Raw genomic sequence first — 25,423 nt, 5'->3', positions numbered from 1 at the left:
ATATTTTATATGGGTGGATGTTTTGCCTGCATGTATATCTGTGTGCATGTGTACAGTGGAGGCGAGAAGAGGGTGTTGATCCTCTAGAACTGGAGTATCAGATGGTTGTGAGCTGTTATATGGGTACTGGGAACTGAACCTAGGTCCTCTGCAACAAGTCCAGTCAATTACTGGGTCATCTCTCCAGCCCCATTAAAACTTTTTTAGAACAAAAAACATGGACATTATGCTTTGCTTTTAAAAAGCTGTGTCTGATTCAGAAGGGATTCAGGGATGGATGTTGTAAGAACAGATTGATGGTTGACTTTCGTTAGTAATGAAATAATTAACATTGGGAACTATTTTAAGGCATTGTTTGTCCTAATGATTAATTTGCTTCATTAATTCAGTTAGCTCAATTAATAACAATTGTTTTGCTTCCTGTAAAAGAAGATAGGAACTAAGAACCCTAGGAAGAGAGTCTTTACTATCTGCATAAGCAAGAACTGGATTCTTTGTAATCTTAATAAAATCCAGTCGTTGTAAACAGAAAAATCAGACTTATCTCTGTATGGTCCTGTTGCTCTTCCCTGTGTAGGACCAGAGAGCAAGGGCTCTTTAGACAAGTCTGCCTGGAAGATATTTGCTTGAGACTTCACCACTAAAGTGAGAAATTTGTTCATCTTGGGTGTCCAGAATTCATAGGACTTGGAGACGACTGACTGACAAGGCTGACATTAGGATAAAAAAATGCTCTGTGTGTATGTGTGTGCGTGTGCACAAGGGCCTACCTGCCTGTCTGCCTGCTGCTTGTTTGTGGGTGCCTCTAGAGGCCAGAAAGGGAGTCGGATACCCTGGTGCAGGAGTTACAGGCAGTTGTGATCTGCCTGATAGGAGTGCTGGGAACTGATCTTGCCTCCTCTGAGAGAGCAGAAAGTGCTCTTAGCCACAGAGCACCTCTCCAGTCCCAAGGCTGACATTTAAAAGCTAAATGGTTGCGAATTTATTTTCTTTCTTTTCTTCTTTTTGTTTTTTCTTTCTTTTAAGACCGTCTCTCTATATAACCCTGGCTGTCCTGGAACTTACTTTGTAAACAAAGCTGGCCTCTGCCTTCCAAGTACTAGGATTCTTAATTCTTAAGTTTTTCCCAGGTGGACCCATTGCCTTTACTTCTCTGGAGCATTTTCTCCATTGGAATTTGCATAAAGATACGCATTGTCACATTGCTTGACAAGTCTGGAGTTAGATGGTCTGGGAATGCTGCTCATAGTCTTCCGTGGTGGTGTCTTGGGGGGGGGGGGGTGTTGATGTCAGTCTGCCTGCTGTTTAGCTTGTTGCTCCTAGGGAAAGCACCATACAATTTATAGATTTGATTGCTGTTTTGGCCTTTTCCACCATCCCCTGCACTGCATAGTGTCTCCCATTTTAGAGATGAGAAAGCTGAAGCTTGGATTTTATGAACTACTGGTGCTGACTCAGGCCTGCCTTGGACATTCTGCGGTGGACTGTATCACTCTGGTATCTTTGATGTTCTCATAAGACTAGAGCTTCATCCCCTTGAATACTCATAAATTATCAGTATAACTGGGAATGAATTTTTTATTCTATTCCCTTCACGGTGTGAGCACCTCCAAGCAACGACAGGGTTTTGTGGCATCCGAAGCACTGTCATAGACATATGGGAAATAAAGCAGAAATTTGCCTAGCATGTGAGCCCAGGGCTTGCACATGCTAGGCAAATGATGTATTATTGCTGGTTGTGATTTTTATTTTATCTGTCTATCTGACTGCCTACCTATATCTATTTATTGAGACAGGATCTCACTGCTGTGACTTATAACTGCCATGGAGGCTAGGCTAGCCTTAGAACTCACAGAGATCTGCTTGCCTCTGCCTTCTGAGTGCTGGGATTAAAGGTGCATACATTATGCTTAGGCTAGGTTGTGATTTTTAGCCTGATTATGCAGAAGACATTGTCTCAGGCAGTGCTCTTAATCACTGAGCCATCTCTCTAGCCCCAGCCAGAACCCTTTTTTAAAGTTGTTTGTTCGTTTCTAAATAAAAAAGTAAAGTTAACAGCCAAGTGATAGTAGTTGTACTTTTAGTACCGATAGATACTAAGTAAATGCAGATATAAAATTTCCCAGCCACTAACTACTAAGCACCCCTTGGGCTGTATCTAACATGACAGTGGGGAGTGGTCAGGCAGAAGAGCTTTGTATTGGTTTGGTTTGGTTCAGTCACCAGTTAGTGTGTAGGCAGTGCTTGCAAGCACACCCAGAGCACTGGAGTGCTAACTGAACCAACCCTGTGGGCTCATGGATTTATAGCAGGAGACAGAGCACAGCAGGCCTGAAACCATGAACTGTCTTCATACTTGAAATGGAAATCCTTATACTCTGGAAGTGCAGAGTCAACAGGCTACCCAAGAGTCCTCAGTGCAGCTCTCTCAGCTGCTACACACTAGGCTGTTTGTGATGAAAGAGGAGGCGTTTGGCTGGAAACAGACTTCAAGTTTCTAGCATTAGTTGGTACATGGTGCATGAGTCTAAAGGGAGTTTGTAATAATGGGCCTTGAACTTGAGAATCTGTTTTTAGACCTGTTCATTTCAAAACAGCTTTTCTGACCAGAATATTATTCTTAGTTCAGAGGTAAGAAGCAGGGAGCCACAGGCCACACAAATCATCCCAGAAAAAGAGCCAGCCATTTCCAAAACTAGGAGCTGGGGCTCCTGGATGGCGTCCCAGGGTGAGCTGTTTGTTTCTGCTGGGTGATGATGGCAAGGAAAAGAGGCTGGTAGTTTAAAGTTCCACCCAATTCCACAAACATTTTTGAACACACTGTGAAACTGTCTGCATGAGGCCATCTGGGACACAGTTGTTACTCTCTAGAAGCGTCCAGCTATCTCTCAAATAAGGCATACTGCCATTGGCACTCAGTATGGCAAGAGAAAGATTTCAAACTGGCAGAGTCAGACACTGCAGGGAGTATGTGTTTGTGGAGTGTTTTTGAGCTGGGTCATGGTAGATGACTGGGATGTAGAAGAAATGAAAAAGTAGGACCATTCCAGGTAGAGATTGTGGAAGCCAGAGTGCAGAGATTAGCAGCATATGCCATATGCTATGTAGAAGATGCCTGCATGGGTGACGAGAGTTAGGGCCTGGAAAGACAGGCTACCTTCTGCCCCATAAAGCCCTAGGTGCTAAGTCAAATAACTTGAATTGTGTTGTGTTGAGGTACATACTGAAGGACTTTGTATACCCAGACAGGGTGTGGGGACCAGCAGTTCTATCTCTGTGGCACTCTGAATGAAGGGCTTTTTATTCATCATTGTCTGTGAGGGTAGGGTTGGTCGTGGAGCTGCTTGCCTTCTTGTGAGGGAAGTCCCAGCCATCACCACTCTTTCTCTTGTTACTTTGTGGGTTTTCCTTGTGCCCAGCATATCCTGGGCAGCTGAACAGAGGCAGAATGGCATTCCCCCTCCCCCCATTCTGAAGCTATTTCAGGCGATATGCCAAAGTAAGCAGTCCAATCCTTGCTGCTTAAACTGCTTTGACCCACCCTCATTTAACCAGCAGTCTCATGGCTTCCTGGTAGTTACTGTGTGGCTCACTTTCAGCTGCCTGGCTAATTCATCCAGTTAGCCGTGATCTCCACAATTATTTAATCCAAGGCTGCAGAAATCAGAGTTTTTGTTTGTTGGTTGTGTGTGTGTTTTTTTTTTTTTTTTGTTTGTTTGTTTTGTTTTTTTTCAGGATAGAGACTCTCTGTGTAGATCTGGCTGTCCTGGAACTCTAGATCAGGCTGTCCTTGAACTTACAGAGATCCACTTATGTGTGCAGAGATTAAAGGCACTGCTCAGTGAAATCACTTAGTTTTTAAGAACACTTGCTGTTCTTCAACATAATCCAAACCCAGTTCCAAATACCCACTTTAGCAGCTCACAACTTCAGCTCCAGGGGACTGTAATATCTCTGGCCCCTGCACCCATGTGCAGGTACACACAAATAAATAAATAAGCAGGATGTGCTCATGCATGCCTTTCAGCACTTGGGAAACAGAGGAGCTGGGAGTTTGCGTCTACATAGCAAGTTCCAGAGCAGCCAGGGTACATGGTGAAAGCCTGTCTCAATGAAGAATGAATAAATGAATGATTGAATGAACCTGGCATGGTGGCTGATGCCTTTAATTTCAGCAGAGTGGCAGAGGCAGGTGTATCTCTGAGTTTGGATTGAGGCTAGCCTGGCCTATAGAGTGAGTTCCAGGACAGCCAGGGCTATATGGAGGAACCTTGTCTCAAAGAAACAAACAAACAGTTATATATCTTATTTTGCTATGTGTTTTTGCCTACGCGTATGTATGTAGCTGTGTGCACAGTGTGTCCTCCTGGTGCTCATGGAAGCTAACAGAGGGTGTTGGATCCCTGGAATTGGTGTTACAGGTGACTGTGGGTGCTAGGAACTGAATCTGGATCCTCTACAGGAACAGCAAGTGCTCTTAACCATTAAGCCATCTTTTTGTAGGTGCTGTTGTTTTTGTTTGAGACAGGGTTTCTCTGTGTAGCACTAGCTGGAACTCTCATTGTAGACCAGACTGACCTCAGACTTAAAGAGATCTGCCTGTCTCTGCCTCCCTGGCTGGCAATTAAGCCATTTTTTCAACCCTTTAAAAATTATTAATTTTTCTTGTATGTTTATTTTTGACCCAAAACAGAGATAGTTGCTTCTCTTGGATGACAATGACCTCTGTTTTTTGAAACCATACATTTCCAATTCAGTCCAGACTTTTATCTCATTCCCAAAAAGTCTGGATTCCAGCCTCCTAGGTTTCTTGCTCCTGAGTACTCCCTGCATTGCCCACAAGGGTCAGACTTTTGGAGCCTCAAGGCACTGTCACTCAGGTTCTGGTTCTAACACTGTGTATCTGTGGGCAAGTGCCTTCTCACCTTTGGGCCTTTATTTTCTCACCAATAAAAGAAGAGAGGTTAAACGAGTTCGGAGACTCCTTCGCGCTCTGCCACTCTCAGAGCCAGCAGGACCACGTCACTGTAACCTCCAGAGAGCCAGGTATTGCTCCAAGTAGTTTGCCTTTGTAAAGAAATAGAGTAACTCGGCCTTCATTTTTGGCTCGGTCAGTGCAGCCCTGCTCATTAGAAAGTGCAGGCAACACAGGCCGTTTTGTGGAGCAGGTGCCGAGGCCTCTTCAGTTTCATTCCCTAGTTCAGAGGCTGCGGCTGGATAATGGCTTTCGGCTGCTCCCCTGAGCCTGGAGCCAGGCAACAGCCCAGATTTCAGGAGGGCATTTTTCCTGGCTCCCAGGCTTTCTTTGGATCTGTAACAGGCTAGTCATTTGGTGAATCAAACACAGATTTCTTTTTGGTCTGAGCAGCCTCAGGTTTTACTGAACAGAAATCCACCAGTGACCAGCTAAGCACTAGGGATACACCCTTGACAGGAATTTACTTCCTAGATGACCCACCTACTGGGTCATCAGGTGTAGAGGGTTTGTCTCCTGGGTAAGGATAATGGAGAAAGGGACCAGGTCTTAAGAGTTGGCCTACCTTGAGTTTTGTTAGAAATGCACTCAGACGTAGGGTGGCGATTGAGGCACCATCTCTACTGGGGATGCTTGGGAGTGCCAGGAAGAGCCCCCAAGCTCTTCTCCAGAGGCCTCAGTGTTCAAGTAAGTCCTGGCCCACATGAGCAGCTAAGCCTCTTCGTATGGAAAACACTTACCCTCTACTAACTTAGGCCCTTAGAACTTCAAGTCTCAAGGCATGCTGGTTCTAGTGGGTCTCTCCTTTTTACTAACTTGCACAGTACATTCCTGTCTTCTAAGGTGCTTTGGAAGCCCGAGAACACCAAGCTCATTTTGTCATACAGGAGGATATTCCCGGCCCAGAGAGCCTCGGTGACTTGTTAGCAGTGACACAGCTCACTGCCGACAAAATAGGAATGGAACGCATGCTGCCTGTCGCCTTGTTCCAGGGAGTTCTCCTGCTTCCCTGCTTTCTGACAGACAGACGTAGCACTGTGGCACAGCGTTCCCAACCCCGCCGGGAGGGTTTTCAAAATAAAGTTGCCCTGTAGAAAGCCAGCTGACAGAAGACACGGAACGAACAGTTGCTATTTGGAGGCTTGTTTTCTTTGGAGTTCTAAGTGCCTGTAGGTGGCTTGGCGGGCTGGCACCACCTGGGTGGAACATCACAAACCCAGGGGCTGCAGCTACATTTCTACTCTGTGACAAGGCTGAGACAGCACTGGCTTTTCCTCTGTCCCAACTCCCTCCCATGCAAAGGATCAGACTAATTTCCCCTTTAACCCACTTAGGATTTGGGAGGATTTAGAGACCCAAGGAAAAGTTGGCTTAGCAGTATATAGTGTTTTTTTTTCTTTTAATTAAAAAAAAATTATTTTATGTACATTGATGTTTTGTCTGCATGAGGGTCCCAAATCCCCTGGAACTGGAGTTACAAACAGTTGTGACCTATTGTGTGGGTGCTGAGAATTGAATCCAGGTCCTCTAGCAGGGCAGCCTGTGCTCTTACCCATTGACCCATCTCTCCAGCCTCCCCCACCCCCAGTGTGTATGTATGTGTTTTGTAATTGAAATGTAACTTACAGTAAAGCAGATGAGTCTGAAGAGTGTTGCTCAGTGAATTTTATCAACATATTCCTGTGTAAACTCCCTTCCCCCTTTCAGCTAACATCTCCACCGTTGGCAGTCTTGAGCTCATAGCCAGCCACTCAGGACTTGGGAGGAGACAGTGTTTATCGCAACAGGTGCTTCCCAGGATCCTGCAGTGCTAGATACTGTAGGGAGCTCGGAAGTGGTCAGCGGCTGGCTGTGGTCTTAATGTGTAGCCCATGAGGTGACTATAGTCCAAGGGAGAAGTCCAGAGGGGCTGAGAGTCTCTATAGGAGGGTTACCTCTTGCTGGGAGAGGAGTAGGTACAGGACTTTATGTAGACATGGGTGTCACCCCCCAAGTCCTTTCGTATTTGTGGATACGTTCACACTTCAGCCTCTTCCAGCTGGCTCTTTCTTACCCTTCAGTAAACAGTATTAGTTTTGTTTCACGTGTATAGGTATTCTGACTGCATGTACGTTTGTGCACCAAATGCTTGCAGTGCCCATGGGGGCCAAGAGGGCTTCGCGTTCACTGCGGTCAGCGCTCATAACGCTGAGCCATTTCTTCAGCCTCTGGCTGCTTCTTTATACTCTAGGGCTCTCCGCTTTCCCTTCCCCCTGGGAAGCAGGCAGGGATAACAACAAGCAGCCCCTCTTCTTTTGGTCCCAGGCCTCCAGAAGCCGACTTCTCTTCTCGCTTCAGACTGTAAGACCACACATCTGAGATAATTTTGGCTTGAATGTCACTGGTTTCTTTAGTTGGATGATTTAAAACATGGGGTTTTCTTTTTTTCTTAAGTGAAAATAAACCCAAGAGCAACTTTTCTGATCCAATTTCTTGAAGTACAGTGAAGGTTTTAACTGCTGACAGGTGTATGGCTCTGTGGCCAATGGGAGTAAAGAAAGCCGTGTCCAAACTAGGCTCCCAGTGACCCACTTTTTCAAAGGTTTCTGAGGTGGAGTCCGTGTGGAGAGGCGACATCCTGGAGCATCTGTGTCCGAATGCCAAATTTGGAGGCCTTATCGTGGCCCATGTGTAGGTGGTAGATAGGGAAGAAGGGCGATGGCTCAGGCTGGCTGAATGTTGCTCAGGTTCTAATGAGTCCCCGACTCTTAGAAATAAAAAGACCAGGGCTTACCTCAGGTTATCCCCTATCCCACTGTACAGAGAACAGACTTGTGGCCAGAGCCAGCTGTTGAGTGATGGAAGAGGGTAGTGGACATCCTGGCAGGTATACCTCCTCTACACCCAGAATTTGGAGCCAGGAGTAGGCAAGGGCTAAGGAGATAGGGAAGGCAAGGAAGACACCGAGGCCCTCACTTATCTGAGGGGTGGCCCAGGAGCAGTGGGCATACCAAACCATGTGAGAGTAAAGGTATGAATGGCTAGAGGATTTTCACGGCTCATCTTCTGTTAGTTAGCTCCGAGCCTTAACAAACTACTGTGTGCCAGATAGCTTAGCAGAAAGTGACATTCTGGAGATTGAAAGTCCAAGATCACAGTGTTGGGTGATGGCTTTCTTCTTGTCTTGCCCCCTCTCTGTCCTCATGGCCTTTCCTGATGATTGCCACACCTGGGGTGTGTGTGTGTGTGTGTGTGTGTGGTGTTCATGTTTGCATATGTGGGTCTGTGGATGTAAAGGTCCACTGTTGACATTGGGTATCTTCATGATCACCTTCCACCTTATTTTGAGGTAGGGTGTCTTTGCTGAAACTGGAAATCACCATTTTGGCCAATCCTGGCTGGTCAGCTTACTCCAGGGAGTTCCTTTTTCTGCCTCCCTCTGGGATTACAAGTGTGTTGTCACCATTCTCTGCGTTTTAAAATTGTTTCTGGGGATCTAAATCACATCTTCATGCTTTTGGCAAGTACTTTACTAACTGAGCTATCACCCTAGTACCTCTCTTCCTGTTTAAGTATCTTTATTCTTCTCCTTTTAACAATTATATTTATGAAAAAAAAAAACAAAAAAACAATTATATTTATGTATGTATATACATTGCCATATGCTACATTGGATGTGTGGAGGTCAGAGGACAGCCGTGGGAGTCAGTTCTGTCTCCTGTTGTATGTTTTGGGAATTGAACCTAGATTATTAATCTTTATTCACTGAACATCTCATGTTCTACCCCTTGTTTTTTGCAAACAATGCTCAATTTATGTGGTCCAGGAGCTAAACCCAGTACTTCATGTGTGCTAAACCAGCACTCTAACAGCTTGACTATACCTCAGGTTCTTGTTTGTATTTTGAGACAAGCCTTGCCTAGCTAAGGCTGGCCTAGAACCTATGGTGATCCTCCTGTGTTTGTCTTCTCCGAGGTAATGTAGGAGCAATGCAGTGTGCTCAGTCAGGAAGCCTACTTTCTGACACTTCGTCCTCTGCATCCCTTTCTGTACTGCTGGAGTATGATCTAGCACTGTTGTGACATATTCAGGGGAGCATAGATTATTTTCCCCCAGTATTTCAATATCTGACAATTCTGTGCATTTTGGAGTTTGTCCTCCAGTTTTGTTATTCGCACATACATGACATGTCTTACCTGCTGTGTTTCTAGGACAGTCAGGTGGTGGGCTCATGACCACTGCGGTTGGTTTTAGTGCCAGAGATTGATCCCAGGACTTTGCGCATGCCAATCAAGTACTTTCCAGCCCCAGGTTGGAAATGTAGCTAATGATGAACACAAGCTTTTGGTCTTCTTGCCTCCACTTCCCAAGGGCCGGGATTATAAGCATGTGCCTCCATGCTTGAGTTTTGCCGAGGATGGAAACCCAGAGCTTTGCAAAATGTTAGGCAGATACTCTGTCAACCCAGCTGCAGCTCCCGCCTCCGTCTCTGTTTTAATTGTGGTAAAATCTTTTTGTTGTTGTTTGTTTGTTTGTTTTTGAGACAGGATTTCTCTGTGTAACCTTGGCTGTCCTGGAACTTACTCAGTAGACAGGCTGGTCTCAAAGGCGTTCTCTACCACTGCTCTGCTACTCCTGTGTTTACTCTTAAGTAAAACTCTTATGTTTGGTTCCTTCGTGCCATCAGGATGAGCTGTTTCACTAAACAGGATGTGATAGTGGAAGGGTTCTGGAGCCAGAGTTACTGAGCTGGAATTCAAGCTCACTACTTGTTACGTGCAGTTGTTTTGGTTTTCCGTTGAGAGGGGGCTCATTACTCCAGGCAGACTTGGAGCTTCCTGAGGACGGCCTTGAATCAGGAGAGTCTCCGACCTCTACGTCCTGGTCCTGCCTACTGGGATTCTAAACAGACCCACTGTTCCTCTTGTTAAGGTGTTGGCCAGAGTTACTCAGCAGCAAAGGGGCTTGTCGACTCACGTGACTGTGGGAAAGGGCAGGGCTGGACTCTCTCTCTCTCTGCCAGTCACTTCCGTTCTTGTGACTTCCCTGTAAGATTAGTCATTGTCTAATTGGCCCGTTTGGTTTACAGTTTTGTACCTGGAAAGTCATCCTAGCTCTTTTTCTCCGGACGCAGTAGAAAGCTCAAGGAGGATTCTGATTGGGTGCTGGGGTCACGTGTTTATGACTAGCCAATCACTATAAACCAGAGCACGTCAAATCACTGGCTAACTGGCCTGCCCCACCCTGTGATAGGGAAACTGAGTGTTTGCAAAGGGGTTCTCAGGGGTTCTCTCCTAGCTCAGGGAGGGCTTACAGGGAAGACAGGAGATCTGGGTTCTGCCCCTCGGCTCCCTCCATCACTGGCTGCCTATTAGGATCTGCTGAGCCCTCTGCCCAGGGCTTGGACTTCCTACTCAGGAATCTTTGAGCACTTGCTGTGTACCCGGGACCCTGAGGGAGTGGGACACTGCCTGCCCTTCAGGATACACATTGGAGTTAAGGTGCACGCAGAGTGAAAGGGAAGCATGTATCGGCTCCACAACTGAGGTTCTGTGCCCTATTTTTGTGTGGACCAAGCACAGGCTGTCCTCTCCCAGAAGAAAGTCTTTTTCCCCCCCTGCTTCACCTGCCGCCATTTGGACAGAGGACTGTGTGTCTGTCTACCTGTGACTGCCTCAGAAAGGACGGGCTGCTTTGGTGTGTTGCTTCAATCTTCTAACAGGCTGACACTCCTCTTGCCCTTCCACATAGCCGGCCCCAGCCCCCATCTCTCTGTTGTCTCTGTTGCCAGGGCACTCTCATGCTTGCTGAGGCAGAAGGGGGCTTTTGTTGGCATGGGTTCAGCTGGAAGAGAAACAGTACACCCCAGCCTGGGAACGGAAACCAAGCGCAGGCAGTTTCCCTCTGTCCCAGCCCAGGCTGGTCACCCAGGCTAAGGGCACACAGCCCAGGCTTGTGAGGGGAAGAGCGTCGTGCTTGCTTGCTTGCTTGCTTCCTTTTTCTTTTTTTGGTTTTGGTTTTTTTGAGACAGGTTTCTCTCTGAAGCCTTGGCTGGCCCAAAACTTGATCTGTAGACTAGGCTGGCCTTGGATTTGGAGATCCACTTTCTGCCTCTTGAGTGCTGGGATTAAAGGCGTGCACCACCAGGCCCGGCCACCGCACTCTTAAAAAACTTTTTTTTAGGATATTATTTTATATCCTCTTACCAATAACTTGTTCTCTGTGAGGAATCTGCATAATAATTATCTTTATTTTTCTTCTGGCTGCTTTAAAGAATTTCTGTTTTGAGCACTTTTATTTTGTTGTACTCTGGGATTAGAGTGTGTGTGTGTTGCGAGCGCATGTTTGTGTTCAGGGCTCTTTTTGCTTAGATCATTATTTTTTGAAACTTCACCGAGTACCAGGTTTATTTCTTTTTGGATAGTTTTTCTGTTGTATATTCACATTCACATTTACCAGGCTCTCCTCTGCAGTATGAATCCTCAGGTAGTCCTCTTAAAATCTCCTATAATTTGATTAATACTCTCCTGTAATGTAATTAAAAGCCCTATAATTTAAATTTCTAGTAGCTCAGTTTGGTTAAAAAGTACCTTTTGTCACTGAAATATTGTGAACATAGCATAGTTAAACCTGTTTTTGTTTTTTGTGGAGACAGGGTCTTGCTGTGTAGCCCTGGCCACTGGCCGGGTATTTATGGTATAGCCCAGTCTTAGTAAACTTGAAGCAAATCTCCTATCTCAGCCTCTCAAAGGCCAGGATTATAGATGTTCCTGGTTTGTAATAGATAACTATCTTCATATCCTGGCTGGGGCTGTGGATTAGCTCAGTTGTCAGAATTAGATAAACTGCATATAGTGGTTCTGCCTGCAGTCCACTTGTAATCCGAGTGCAAAGGAGGCAGGTACAGGAAGAGCAGAAGTTCAGGGTCATCCTTGGCTCCATGGTGAGTTTGAGGCTAGCCTGGGCTAAGACCCAAAGGCTGGAGAGATAGCTCGCAACCAAGAACACTTTGGCATAAGACCCAGGTTCAATTCTCAGCACCCATATGGCCGTTCACACTTGTCTGTAACTCTGATTCTAGGGGATCTGATGCTCTCTCCTGAGCTTTGCATGCACATGGTGTGTACACACACACGCGCTCTCTCTCTCTCTCTCTCTCTCTCTCATAAATACATAAAAATAAAGCAAACCAATTAAAAGTTTAAAAATAGCCAATCTCAAAGCAGAAGTCCCTTCTAATTCTGACATTTGCACTCATGCTATGTTACTCCACCTTTTTGAGTTTTTTCTTTACATTATAGTCTTTACGCCTCCTTATTGTACATGATCAGAAACTTCTGGTTGAATTTCAAATGTAAACTTTTCCTTGTTGGGTACTATATTTCTGTATTCCTGTAGATTTTTCCCCTTGGGAACTGTTTGTCCTTTTAAGATCTGTCAGATCTGGCTGGTCACGTGGTACAGATGAGTAATGCCAGGCCTCAGGAGTCTGAAGTGAAGGGTTTAAGTTGGAGGAAGACTAAGGGGTCGGTGATGGGGCTTAGTGGACAGCACTGATCCAGCACATACATGCCCCTAAACACAAAAACAGCAACACAAATCTCCTTCCTGTCCAGACAGAGCCCTGATGTGGCAGAGCCCTGGGAAGCATTAGCCACTTTAGGAGGTGACTGTTACTTTGGCCTCTGAAGTCCTCCTTTGGTGGGTCCTTTCTTGTGTCCGGCCATTCCTGATCACAGTATAGAACAGTCTCCTTTTACTATTGGTCTCTGCTGCCTCCCTCCAGGTCACAGGACGGCCAGCCTCACTGTCCCTAAGTAATAAACTTCTGAGCCCTGTGTTTTCAGAGTTGAAGGAATCCCAGTGGGAATTGACATGAAGAAAAGTGTGTGGGCAAGTGACAGTTTGGGAAGAAAGCTCTTCACAGGAGCTCTGGCCCTTCCAGAGCGAAGGTCATTTAGACCCTGAGTCTGGAAACCATTATGGGGTGAGAGCACTGAGGGTGCTAACAGGTAGATAAGATACAGCCTTGGTGGGCATCCGCTGCCTCCATGCTTTCACATGTTCAGAGAAGTGGGTTCTGCCTGTGAGATGCCTAGGAGATGAAGACCTGGCACTGGGGGAGGGCGCCTTCCTTTTCTTGGCACTTGCAAAGCTGCCCCTTGATGGCCTGGTTCAAGGTCACTAACCTGTGTGAAGGATGTTAACATGGTGGGTTTTTATCATATGTTGGTATTTTAAATTCTACTGGGAATTTATTTTTTGTCTAGTCAGAGAATTCTACCTGCTTTCTTGGATTGCCAGCTGGTAGTTTCTGGGCAGACTGAGCCTCCCCTGGTGCCTTGGTGCCAGACCACTAACTTTCAGAGTCTCAGGCACAGAAGGCAAAGTGATGCCTCAAGCAGAAGCAGGCCAGCTGCCTGCTGCTTTCCACAGCAAAAGAGTGGTCTTTGTAGACATGCAGCCTGCTTTTGATCCTCTGCCTGCTACTTTTTTTTCTTTTATATTACACTGATTTATGTGTGTGAGTGAGTGTGTGTGTGTGTGTGTGTGTGTGTGTGTGTGTGTGTGTGTACTAACATGCCACAGTAGAGGTCAAGGCAGCTTTTAGGAATTGGTCCTTCTTTTACTGTGGTGGTCTCAGTGAACTCCAGTCATCAAGCTTGGTAGCAAAATGACCCGTTGAGTCGTCTCACCAGTCCCTCTTCTTCCCATTTTTGAGACAAAGTGTCATGTGTTCCAGGAGGTAGCCAAGGATGACTTTAAATTCCGATCTTCCCAACTCTACCTCAGTGCTGGGGGTCTAGGCTTGCACCACCACACCTGGTTTCTGTGCTTCTGGGGATAGAACCCCAGCATGGTGTACACTAGGCTCTGAGCTGTATCCCTGACTGTGTGTGGCTTGGACGGGTGATGAACTCCTGCCCCAATATCCTAATCTGTTAGGTAAGACAATAATAATACCTACCTGTAGGGTTGATGGCGGGGTGGTAGATGACCTCTAATCCCCCCCCCCCCCCAAAAAAAAAGGGCCAGTAAACATGTGAAGTGCCAATTACGACTCCTGTCATGCTGGAAAGTAAGCTGGGCCAGGCAAGGGAAGAGGCAGGGGAAAGAAGGGAGCAGAATGAGTGAGCAGCCCATCCATCCGGAATTCTTGTGGAGATCTAGCTTCCTCCTGCTCTCACTTTGCATCCGACAAAACACATTCAGAGAGGTCTGATAAATGGCCATGAGCTCCAAAGATCCACCTGCCTTCACCGCCCCACACTGGGCACAGGTGTACCCACCTGGCCTTTTCCATGCTTGCTGGGGTCAAAGCCCAGGTCCTCGTGCTTATGCGGAAAGCACTTGTTTTCCCCCAAGATGTGGGGTTTCTTTGTTTTTTGTTTTTCAAGACAGGTTTCTCTGTGTAGCCCTGGCTGTCCTAGAACTCACATTGTAGACCAGGCTGCCCCTGAACTCACAGAGACCTGCCTGCCTCTGCTTCCCGAGTGCTGGGATTAAAGGTGTGTACCATTGCTGTTCAGGCCCGAGCTGTATTTTGCTAATGTTGACATATATATGTCTGTGTGTGCACACATACAGACTTTTCTGAGCACTTATCGCATGTCAGACTCCGTGCGCAGCGTGTCAACATACATACCTCATTCTGACCAGCACAGTAACCTCGTAAGATTGGTGCGGTCACCGTGAAGTTTAGTGAGGTTAAGAAATTGGCTAGGGCGATAATGGTGGAGCTGGACTGAGGCTGACCACCTCCCTAAACCACCGATAACATGCTGTACCCAGCAGATCCTAAGTGTGCTGGACCATGCCGGTGTCTCAGCCAGTTTTACACAAGACACACTGTGTGCTTTTTCAGTGCCTCTGGGTGGTTCAGCATTCTGTGAAGTTAATTGTGGGGCTTGTTTCTTTCTTTGTCTGCGTTAAACAGATAACAGGCTTTTTTCTCTAGAATCTTCCTTTACAGAGAGCACTGTACTGCCTGTGTGTGCTCCCTGTGTGTCTGCTGATGGAGTCAGCAGGGCTTTGGACTCCCATTTCCTGGTCATACACAAGTACTTATTTTACCATCTCTAAATGGAGTGCATTAGCTCCTGGCCACGGAGAGCAAATTAGGGGAGCAGGGAGATACATCACAAGAATGAGGCTGCTTGGAAAAATGTCTGTGCTTCTGGCCTGAACCCCCCAGCTGTGTGGGAATAAAGGCAGTGATGTTGAGGTATCATTCCAAAGCTATTGCAGAACGAGGCTGGCTGGCCTACATGTGAGCCTGAAACAAAGCGTCCTGGCCGGGCTTTAAAAGTGCATTTTGGCTTCTGAAAACTTAAAAAAATGTTATTATATTTATTTGAGAGCTCTCTCTCTCTCTCTCTCTCTCTCTCTCTGTGTGTGTGTGTGTGTGTGTGTGTGTGTGTGTGTGTGTGTGTGAACTTGTAGGAAATGTTATCTCTCCTTTCACTGTGTGGATCCTGGTCACCTAACTCAGATCATCAGGCTTGCTGGCAAGTACCCTTACCTACTGATCCAGCTCACTCTCACTGGACGTGGTGTCTGAGGAGTTTTGCGTTTACTTTACAGCCCAAGTTGGTTCCACTATTATCACACAGGGTAGGAAAATGAGAACTGCACCCTGACTTGGCCATCTGGTGCATTAGGCAAAACCAACAGCATCTGCTCAGAGAAAATATCCTTGACCTGTGTCAGCTGACGACTCTTTGCTCTTTTTTTTTTTTTTTTTTTTTTTTCTGTTTTGTTTTCTTAAGACAGGGCGTATTCTGTTGCCCAGGCTGCCCTGGGATTGCAGATGTAAGCCACCATGCCTGGTCACTCTTTCTTCTAACTAAGCATTTAGGAGAGCAAACCGGATCATTTGTTAGTCCTTCCATGGGTCAGCACAAACTTTTTTGGGGGAGGGGACCCTTGAGACCGGGTTTTTCTTTGTAGCCTTGGCTGTCTTGCACTTGTTTTGTAGACCAGGCTGGCCTAGAACTCATGGAGATCCACTTGCCTCTGCCTCCCCAAGCGCTGGGAATGAAGGCATGTGCCACCATGGCTCAGCACAAATCTTACACAAGATTTGCAAAGGGCAGAGCTTAGGTTGAGAGGAGCTCAGGTTCCAGCACTCACAATGGACGGCTCCCACCACCTTAACTGGCGCTCCAGGGGATCTAGCACCCTCTTCCAGCTGATAACTGCTCCTGCACAAGGACTGGCTTCTTTGACTTTGGGTCTTTTCTTGCTCTTCTGCGTAGGACAGATGAGCCCCTGTCCTGCTTTCCCCAAATGATCAGTGTCTTGGTACCTAGTTGTGGTTTCCTAGCTCAGGAAATCTCCAAAAATCTTCATTCACAGCAGAATGAGGCAAGAACCCTTGAGAGATGGCCAGAGCCCCTCATCTGCCTTTGGCTCACCGCCTGCTGAAGTCCTCCGGTGCACATTCGAGCCACTTAGGGTTCTTCATAGTCTAACACTGGAGGCCCAGGCCTGCGGTTTTGGGGGCAATATCTTCTGTAGTTTGCTGGTGTTTCCTGTGTGGTTTATTCTGATTGGGAAGGAAGTGCACACACCCCTCACCCCACCCCACCCTTACTTCTGCTGGGTGCCTTCAGTTGTAGATCATGGCTTTTGGAAGGACTGCAAACACTGCCATCCACTTAGGAGAGAGCTGGTTCCTCCTTTTCCATAGGGAGTGTGTAGGCAGCTTTATTCACATCTGGTAAGAATCTGTGGCTGTTTCCACCTGTCCTAAATGTGGGCCAGATCACAGCAGGCAGGCCTCTCTTCTTGCAGCAGAATCTCGTTGACCTTGCCTAGAAGAAAGGAAATCTTGTGGCGCTGTGCTGAACGGACACTCCTCGGCTGTCACTGCCAGATGCTTTGTAGAAGGGGTTTCTGGTCCTGTGTGAATGTCTCCACCAGCCGCTCTGCTTCTTAGGGTGTCTCTTGCATACTGTCTTTTAAATAGCTGTTAGGAGGGTCTAATGAAGCAACTGTCTGGAGACCAATGTTTATTTCAACATGCTTGCAGTTGCTTTTGCTTCAGTTTTCAGAGCCAATAAAGCTGGTTATTAGACTCTGTAATTGCTGCTGTAATTACTCTCTTGGAACTAGCAAAGGCATAATTAAATATGGAGATTTCACAGACTTTTTTTTCCTCATCTAAAAGCAACCTCTTAAACTTCTGTTAGGGTTAAATTTGGGCTATTAAAGCCAGTGTGTTTACAAAGACACCAAGTCTGTGACAGAAGATGGATTTCTTTGGATGTCTCCTCTTTGAAGATTAGCCTCCAAGTTGTTTCTTTAATCCAACCATCCAGAATTTGGGAAGGTTGGCAACTCATGAGCCAGTTTGCATTTATTTATGTAAACACCCGGTTTTGGTTCTCTGAACTTTGGCTACTTAGGAAAGCAAGTCTGGTTGGAAATCTGGTTAGAGTTGGGTATGTTGGCTCATACATTGATCCTAGCACTGGGGAGGCTGAGGCAGGGCACTTGCTGTGAGTTCAGGGCCAGCCTGGACTCTACAGTGAATTCTGAGCCAACCTGAACCATAGTATAAGAACTTGTCTCGAACTCCCCACCCCAAATAGATATCCAGGTGAGATGAGGGCATTTGGGATGAGGGCAGTTCTGCTTGGACAGTGTTCCGAAAGAAATGTGTCATTTGGCCCATGGAGCTCCAGGTTCCCCTAGGTTACTGTCCACACAGCTCCATACATTCCTAAGGTGCAGGAGTAAATTGTTGTGCTGTTGTGTTCACACATGGATGGCTAAAGGGACTCTTCCAGGATAACTTCTCGATGTGTGGTTGTTGAAAGTGGCAGTTCCAGCCAGGTGCTATGGTTCCCAGGATTACACTTCTGGAGGAAATCCATCTCTTGCCTCTGCAGGACCCTGAGGGTAGAGGCTGTAGTGTGGGCAGAGAGAGCTTTGGAAAGTTTTTAAGGAGATTGGGTTTATTCTCCTTGGACACTTCTTGCTGGGAGACTGCTCCAGGACAAGAGCCTGCTATTTTTATTAGTGGGAGGCCGAACAGAATGCACACATTGGCTTTGGACGCCACACCGTATCAATCCCTCTCTGGGAATTACTGCCTGAAGATCCTGGGTTGAGCAGCAGAACTGCTCTGAACCTCAGTTTCCTCATCTGCTGAAACTTTGCAAGGTCACTGTTCTGAGGCACTTATACAACCTGCATGTGAGAATGTTCAGCAAGGTGCTGGGCAGCCTTTTACTCTTTCCTGCCTGGATCTAAGTATAAACAGACTCAGTGGCTTTTCAAGCTTTAATGCGGGGCAGTGCATTGCTCTTCCAGTTTCTTTCAGGTTCTCTCATTCTGGCATTTCTCACCTTCCTAATGCTGCCACCCTTTGATGCAGTTCCTCGTTGTGGACCCCACCCATAAAATTATTTCATTGTCACTTCATAATTACAATTGTGCTACTGTTGTGACTCCTAATGCAAGTATCTGACATACAGATATCGGATATACTACCCCCAAAGGGGTTGAGACCCACAAGTTGAGAACCACAGTTTATTCTGCTGGCTGGCGGTGTTGGCTCTTTTGCAGTGCTAGCGGTTGAGCCCAGGGCCTCATGCATGTTCTGCCTTTGGATTATGTCCTCAGTTTTAACCAATTTAAACGTTCTCTTTCAAAGACTTAATTATACCAGGAATGATTGCATCCACCTTCAATCCCAGCACTCAAGAAGTAGAGACAGGTGGATCTTTGAATTGAAGTTCAGCCTGGAGTTCCAGGACAGCCAGGACTACACAGAGAAAACCTGTCTTGAAAAACCAAAAGACTTAATTATATTAAGGCCAAACTATTGTTCTTGGCAAGTGGTTCTTAGGGTAGACACCTAGACTAACAGTCAGGTGTCTCAGCCGTCAGACATTGTGATGAAGTGCTGTTACCTACAAAGTGGAGAAATGCACAATTGAGTTACAAAAAAGTAATCTTACAGTGTTTTAAGTACCTTTACAGTTCTCTGTTGGGTGGTCTTAGCTCTCCTGTGAAGTATGTGTCCTGTGGGCTGTAGGGTACATACCTGGAAGTGGAAGGGATGTGTTAGCCTGTGTGACATACACTTCTGCAGAGCAGGTGATTGTGACTGCAGCCTGTGGTGATGGCACTGGGGCACGCCTCCTGAATGAGGGAGCATGCACCATAGAGCGCAGGCATGTGCAGCTTTCCTGACTCAGTGCAGCCCAGTCCAGCTGTTCCTCCTGCCCAAGCCTGCTGGCTGCCTTTCTGAGAGTGTAAGGGGAAGGAGCCTGGGTGTGAGAGGCCAGGTGTAGTTTGGTCCTAGCTTTGCCACAGATTCGCCTAATCGAATTGCTAGTCTTGACTGGACCTCAGACAAAATGATCTGTTTCTGCCCAGCTGAGAGAGCAGATGTCATTGATCTGACCAAATGGTCACACTCCAGATTTACCCTTGGCAGGGCCCCATCTTCAGTTGTGTTGATGTGCCTTCTGTTACAGACAGTGCTGCACTACCCGGCTCTAGGCGTGGGGCTTTCTGGACAGGGAGCCAGGAAGCTCTTTATGCTGGGCGCTGTTGCCATCTTACTCTCAGCAAAAAATGACAGGATCGTGGCTTGGTGTGACAGTATTGTAACCCAAACTGATCTAGTTTTTGCTACAGTCATTTGTTACTTTTGTCATTTAGTTAGTGTGAACTGGTACTGTATTGGTGCTTTATAATAATTAGCGCCGATGGGGTACTTGGGTGTGATATGTGCCTTACTAATGTGCTGGGCCACTCTACCTGTTGGCGCATTTACTTCTCACAGTGAACCTAGCAGGGAATCTAATCTGCTCGCCCATGTCTTTGAGCTGCAGTTTGACTCCAGAATGTGTTCTTACTCTGAGAGCCTATCCATACTTTGATTTTTGCAGCAGATGTGGTTGCCAGAGAATTTAAACTTGTGTTTGCATGATTCTGTTCTTCCCTTCTGCATCGTGAGGTTGTGAACTCTATTTTCTTAGAGAATTTAATGTGCTCCTGAGTAGAAGCTGTTGTTAGCCTCTTACAGAGGAGGCAGCAGCCGGGGTGCCTGCAGTACGCTTGGGAGAGCAGTGCAGCATCTTCCCTGACCTCATGCCATGCCAGGCACTCTCAAGTCTGCTTTCTTCCCTCCAGCGGCCCTGCAGGCCCTGAAGCGCAAGAAGAGGTATGAGAAGCAGCTGGCACAGATTGATGGTACCCTGTCAACCATCGAGTTCCAGCGGGAGGCCCTGGAGAATGCCAACACCAACACAGAGGTGCTCAAGAACATGGGATATGCTGCCAAGGCCATGAAGGCTGCCCACGACAACATGTACGTGCCACTGCTGGGGAGGGCCGTCTGGAGGGAGGATGGTGCTCAGCACGAGGCCTGGCCGAGCTTGGCTCCCTCTTTGGAGCTTGAGTAGATTGTGTCTGCCCCCGTATTCCACACACAGTTCAGGGGCAGAAAGAGAAGCTGTTTTGTTGTTTCGCCTGGTTCTAGGTTATTGTTTCAAGTTGGGAACTTAGAACATGCCTCTGTTCATCAGACTGGAGAAGCCTGTGTCCCAGAGAGGGGAGCCACTGAGTTACTATGTGGACGGGACTGGTCCCTGGCCTGTGCGCTTCTTGTCAGGGCTTTGACTCTGCTCTTACTGTTCACTTTGAAAGCCAGTGAACAGAGCCTCTCCTTACCCTTGGGCTATGGCTGCCAGTGCACCCAGCATTCCTTCCTTGCCTGTGGGCTGTTGCCTCTAGTGTCAGTGGCTTGAGAACTAGATGCCCAGTCTGGTTCCAGTTGTGAAGGGCAGGAGTCTTTCCATGAAAACCCACTGCACTTACTTTACTTCTTTGATACTTGATCCTGCACAGGGTGGTGCTTGGAGCACTTGCTGCCTTGGCTGCTCAGCCTGTGCTCCAGCACAGGGGTCTGCAGAGTGTTACAGAGTGGTCGTGCCCTTCAAATACATACTGGAGCCTGGAGCTGGTCTGCTCCAGAGCAGAGCTGAGTGTCTGCTAACAGTCTCCATAAGTCACATGACAGTAGTTATTAGTCAGCTGGGAAACTTGGTGCTCTTTGCTCAAAAACCAGGAGGTGCAGGAGCATTGCCCTCACAGAAGTGAGGTGCGGCCTGTGCTGCTCAGGCCAAGGCCTCATCCCTTGACTTGTGTTTCCTCAGACATTTAGCACAAAGGATAGTAAGTAGTGTGTATGTTTTGAAGTATACAGACCATCCTGAATAACTGTATATGGTACACGGTATGTAAAGACATGTATGTAAAGCCACACACACTTGCCTTGCCTTTGGAAGTTGCCACAGGTGTTTGAGTGGGGAAGGGCCTTTCATGTGACTCACCTATGCTTTTTTTCCCTCCTGTCCAGAGTTGCTTTGGTGCAGGAGTTAAAATCCTGTAGTCTCACCTGATGTGTTTACAAATGGTCATGGCAGGGTGGTGGTGATGGTGGTGGTGGGGTAGTCCTTGACTCTGCCTGGCTTCAAAGTCTGAGTTCCTTGGGTGTGGACTGAGGAAGGACACTTTCATCTGCTTGATGCTGAGGTTCTTAATTCACATCTATTTTGAATGTGTGCCCACACCTGTGTGGGTATGGGGTCAGTTCTTTCCCTCCACCTTTATTTGGGCGAGAGCTCTGGTCGCCAGGCTGGCACAGCGAGCACAGAACTGGCTGAGCTGTCTTGCTATCAGGACTCCCAGTTTTAAAGGGAGGGGAAGGCAGCAATAAAAGAGCTTCTGCTGTGTGCTGAGAAGCAGTGTATACAGTGTGGTTCTGCTCCCGGTTCAGAAGGTCCTCGCTAATGTGATAACCTGTTCGTTTCATTTCAAGGGACATTGATAAAGTGGACGAGCTAATGCAGGACATTGCTGACCAGCAAGAACTTGCAGAGGAGATTTCCACAGCTATCTCCAAGCCTGTAGGCTTTGGAGAAGAGTTTGACGAGGTGAGTGGCTCCATGAAGATTGCCTGAGTCTCTCAGGTGAGACTTCAGGTTTGGCTAGCAACAGGGCGTGGTGTGCACCTCCTTGGATTCTGGGTAGATTTATTTATTCACACATTCACTCACCTGTCTATCTATTTGGTTGGGTTTCTGTTTTGTTTTATTTTGAGGTAAGGTTTCTGTGTGTACTCCTGGCTGTTCTGGAACTCACTCTGTAGTCCAGGCTGGCCTTGAACTCACAGGTATCCAACTGCCTCTGCCTTCTGAATGCTGGGACTAAAGGTGTGTGCCACTACTATTTGGCTGGATTTTTAAAAAGAAAAAACTTTTTTTAAATGTATTTTATGCTTGGCATAGTGACACATGCATTTAATCTCACCATTCGTGAGACAGAAGCCAGCTTGGTCTACAAAGAGAGTTTTAGGACATCCAGAGTGACAGTGAGGTCCTGACTCAAAAAAAAAAGAGAGAGAGAAGGAAAAAGAGAGAGAGAGAAGAAAGAAAGAAAACAGGTAATTCATTTTATGTTTATGGATATTTTCTCATGTGTATCTGTGCACCACTTGCATGCCCAGTTCCCTGGAGGCCAGAGGAGGGTGTGAGCAGCCACTTGGTGGTCATCAGCCATCTGTACCCCAGTCCACGGGGATCTAAGCGTTCTGTTGGGGGCACTGCAGACACGTGGTGCACAGACACAAATGCAGGCAGAGCACCTATACATTAAAAACTAAATCTCAAAAACACAAAAAAGGAATGGTGCCAGGCTGACAGTCCAGGCTTGATATTTAGCAGTTCAGGAGCCTGGACAGGAGAACAGCAAGCCTGGACTACAGAGGACATGTAAGGCTGGCCTGGGCAGCTTAGCCAGAACCTGTCTCAAAATTTTAAAAAGGTGAAAAAGAGCCTGGCACAGAGCTCTGTGGTGGAGCACTTGCCTAGCATTTGTGTGGGTCGGGTCTAGTTCCCAGTATTTCTCCTACAAAGGGATTAAAGAAAAGATACAGTCCCTCCTCTCACGAAGCTCATGATAGGGCCCCAGACGCATGCATATGCTGGGGCTCTTCTCAGAAGGTTCACGGGAGGTGTAGCCACCAGGAGAGACTGACCACACTTCCTTTTGCAGGATGAGCTCATGGCTGAATTGGAGGAACTTGAACAAGAGGAGCTAGACAAGAATTTGCTGGAGATCAGTGGGCCCGAAACAGTCCCTCTACCAAATGTCCCGTCTGTAGCCCTACCTTCCAAGCCCAGTGAGTATGCCCACAGTCAGGACACATCCTGGCGCCATGAGAAGGGGTTGGTCTGGTCGCACGGTCAATTGGCTTCTGTATGGGTTCTGAGCCGAAGCGCATGTGCTGTGGTGGCCACAGGCAGCGTCATCTGCCCTTCCCTAGTTTCCTCTAGAACAGGGTTTCCTAAGCTCAGCAGAGCTGGCATGGACAGGTCACACTCCAGGGAACAGTGGGGCCTGTCGTGTAGCGTAGCCTCTGACTTGCCACCGGATGCCAGTAGCAGCCACTGCCACACAGCGGTCAAGTACAATGTCTCCAAGCATTGCTGCATGCCCCATCTGAGGTTGGGGCTGGGAATTAAGAGGTTCTGCTCTAGAATGATTTTTCTTATCCCCAAATAAGGGAAAGTTCTGGGCACAGTGCAGAGGTGTGAGAACTTAAGCCCTGCCCCATCTTGCACCTTGTGCTGTGTGCTGTCTAGGAAGAACACAGCTCTGGAGACCTGCTTCTGTAACACCCTCATTTCCTTGGCTGCATTTTCTTCCTCTTCCCCAGTGTTCCTCAGTCACACAAGTGCTCCACACAGAGCTCTTAGAAAGTCAGAACCAATCAGGAATGGAGACAAGGGCCTCCCAGCAGGGCAGAAACAGGGTGTGTCCCTCTCCTGCCTTGGGAAAGAGGAAAGGCCTCTCTGACTCTTGAGCGGCTGTCAGGGGTAGTCAGCAGCTCCAAGTGGAAGTGGCTTGGCAAGGATCGCATGTCTTGGGAGGGAAGCTCTTGCCTTCCCCTAACCCTGGGTGCTTTAGGACTGAGTCCCCCTCAGTGTGAAGCAGTCCCTCCAGACGTGGCTGCCCCTGCTGGGGGCTGAAGGAAGTTGCTGTGGAGGGTTTCCCGATTTCCTGAATTTGGGTGACAGCTGATAGGTCCGAGGAGCAGCGTGCTGCAGACCTCAGCTGGCTGCAGGACAGGGCTGTGTGTATCCACCGTAGAGCCTGGCCCCAGCTCGCAGCCAGCCTTCAGAAATCACCTTTTCTGTCTCCACAGCCAAGAAGAAGGAAGAGGAGGACGACGACATGAAGGAACTGGAGAACTGGGCCGGATCCATTTAACTGGTGCAGCGTAGGCTGGGCCCACACGGACTCTGGTGGCGCGTGCGCAGGGCAGGCATGTGCGTGCGCAGGGCTGGCAGGACGCGCGGTGCAGGCAGCCTCCATCGCTCCACTCTCACCCAAAGCAGTAGGCCGCATCACTGCTCACTCTTGCGTAGCATGGTCTGTGCCCAGGGGCGGGCAGGGGGAGGGGTGGGCGGGTGGGAGGTGCCTGCTGTTTATAATGTTGAATTTCTGTAAAATAAACTGTATTTGCAAATCCAACATTGAGCTTCTGGACTACGCTAACTGCACTGCTGAATCCTCCGTGGAAAGGGTCAGCCGTTTGAAGTTGAGATGATCCGGAAATGTAGCCCGTGTCCTTTAAGTCAGCTGACTTGTCGCACATCTTTCTGTAAGACGTGTATGGTACTGGCAGAAAAGTCGTTTTTTAAAAGCCATAGATAGGCTTTTCCTTGTCCTTAGCTGTAATAACACATCTGGTTTTGGTTTCCTCAAGAGCTGTGTTTCTGTCTGTCACCTGTGTACTGGCCCCGTGTTTACCACCCTGGCCCTTGACACTCCTGCTCCCCTGGTCCTTTGGAGTTGTGACACGGATCTGAAATGGATGTGTTCTCTTGCGAGCAAATAAGATGGTTAGAATTAAATTCCAGCTCTCCAGTTTTCTAACATAGCTCTAAGGCCCTCATTGCTGTTTGTGATAACTGCTAGAGAACCCATTGGAAACGTGCATACATTTATATTCAGATGAAATTATGGTTTGCACTGTCTATTAAATATCTCGATTTAATTTTCATACTCGCTGTTGTGTTCAGTCAATCTCTCACTTCCCTCGAGAGCCAACCCTTTCCAGCCTAGCATCCATCTAGAGGGTCATGTGGGTAAGCGTGAAGGGCTCGTGAAAAGCAGATTCCTCGTTCCTAGAAACCACGAGATTCTGCAGGCTGTAGAGCAGTGGCCTCACTTAGCCTGGGAACGGCTAGGTCCACTTTCAGAGAGTTGGTTCCCCAGAATCTTCCCTCCTCGCCCACCAGCACCCAGCACCCAGCCTATGGTATCCTCTGCCTAGTGGAAACCATGGTGCTACCATGAGACACGGCCCAGCCGGGTGGGGCAGTCCCATATCAGGGACGTGGACTGGGTAGCGGCTGAGGCTTGAGAGCACAGATGCTC

At 47.6% G+C, this 25,423-nt stretch overlaps 1 protein-coding gene across 1 annotated transcript in view; it reads left to right on the top strand.

The window, feature by feature from the left end:
• Nucleotides 1-25,046, top strand: part of Chmp4b (charged multivesicular body protein 4B) — a 35,334-nt gene extending 10,288 nt beyond the window's left edge. Inside the window, exons 2-5 of the mRNA XM_055602396.1 lie at nucleotides 20,108-20,285; nucleotides 21,798-21,912; nucleotides 23,033-23,159; nucleotides 24,186-25,046. Coding sequence (XP_055458371.1) covers nucleotides 20,108-20,285; nucleotides 21,798-21,912; nucleotides 23,033-23,159; nucleotides 24,186-24,250 — 485 coding nt within the window. The 3' untranslated portion in view covers nucleotides 24,251-25,046. The remainder of the gene's footprint in view (nucleotides 1-20,107; nucleotides 20,286-21,797; nucleotides 21,913-23,032; nucleotides 23,160-24,185) is intronic.
• Nucleotides 25,047-25,423: the final 377 nt, after the last annotated feature.

Source organism: Psammomys obesus, unplaced genomic scaffold, assembly GCF_907164565.1.
Source record: "Psammomys obesus unplaced genomic scaffold, mPsaObe1.curated_primary_1811, whole genome shotgun sequence".
Taxonomy (NCBI): Eukaryota; Metazoa; Chordata; class Mammalia; order Rodentia; family Muridae; genus Psammomys; species Psammomys obesus.
This window is presented reverse-complemented; position numbering and strand designations above follow the sequence as displayed.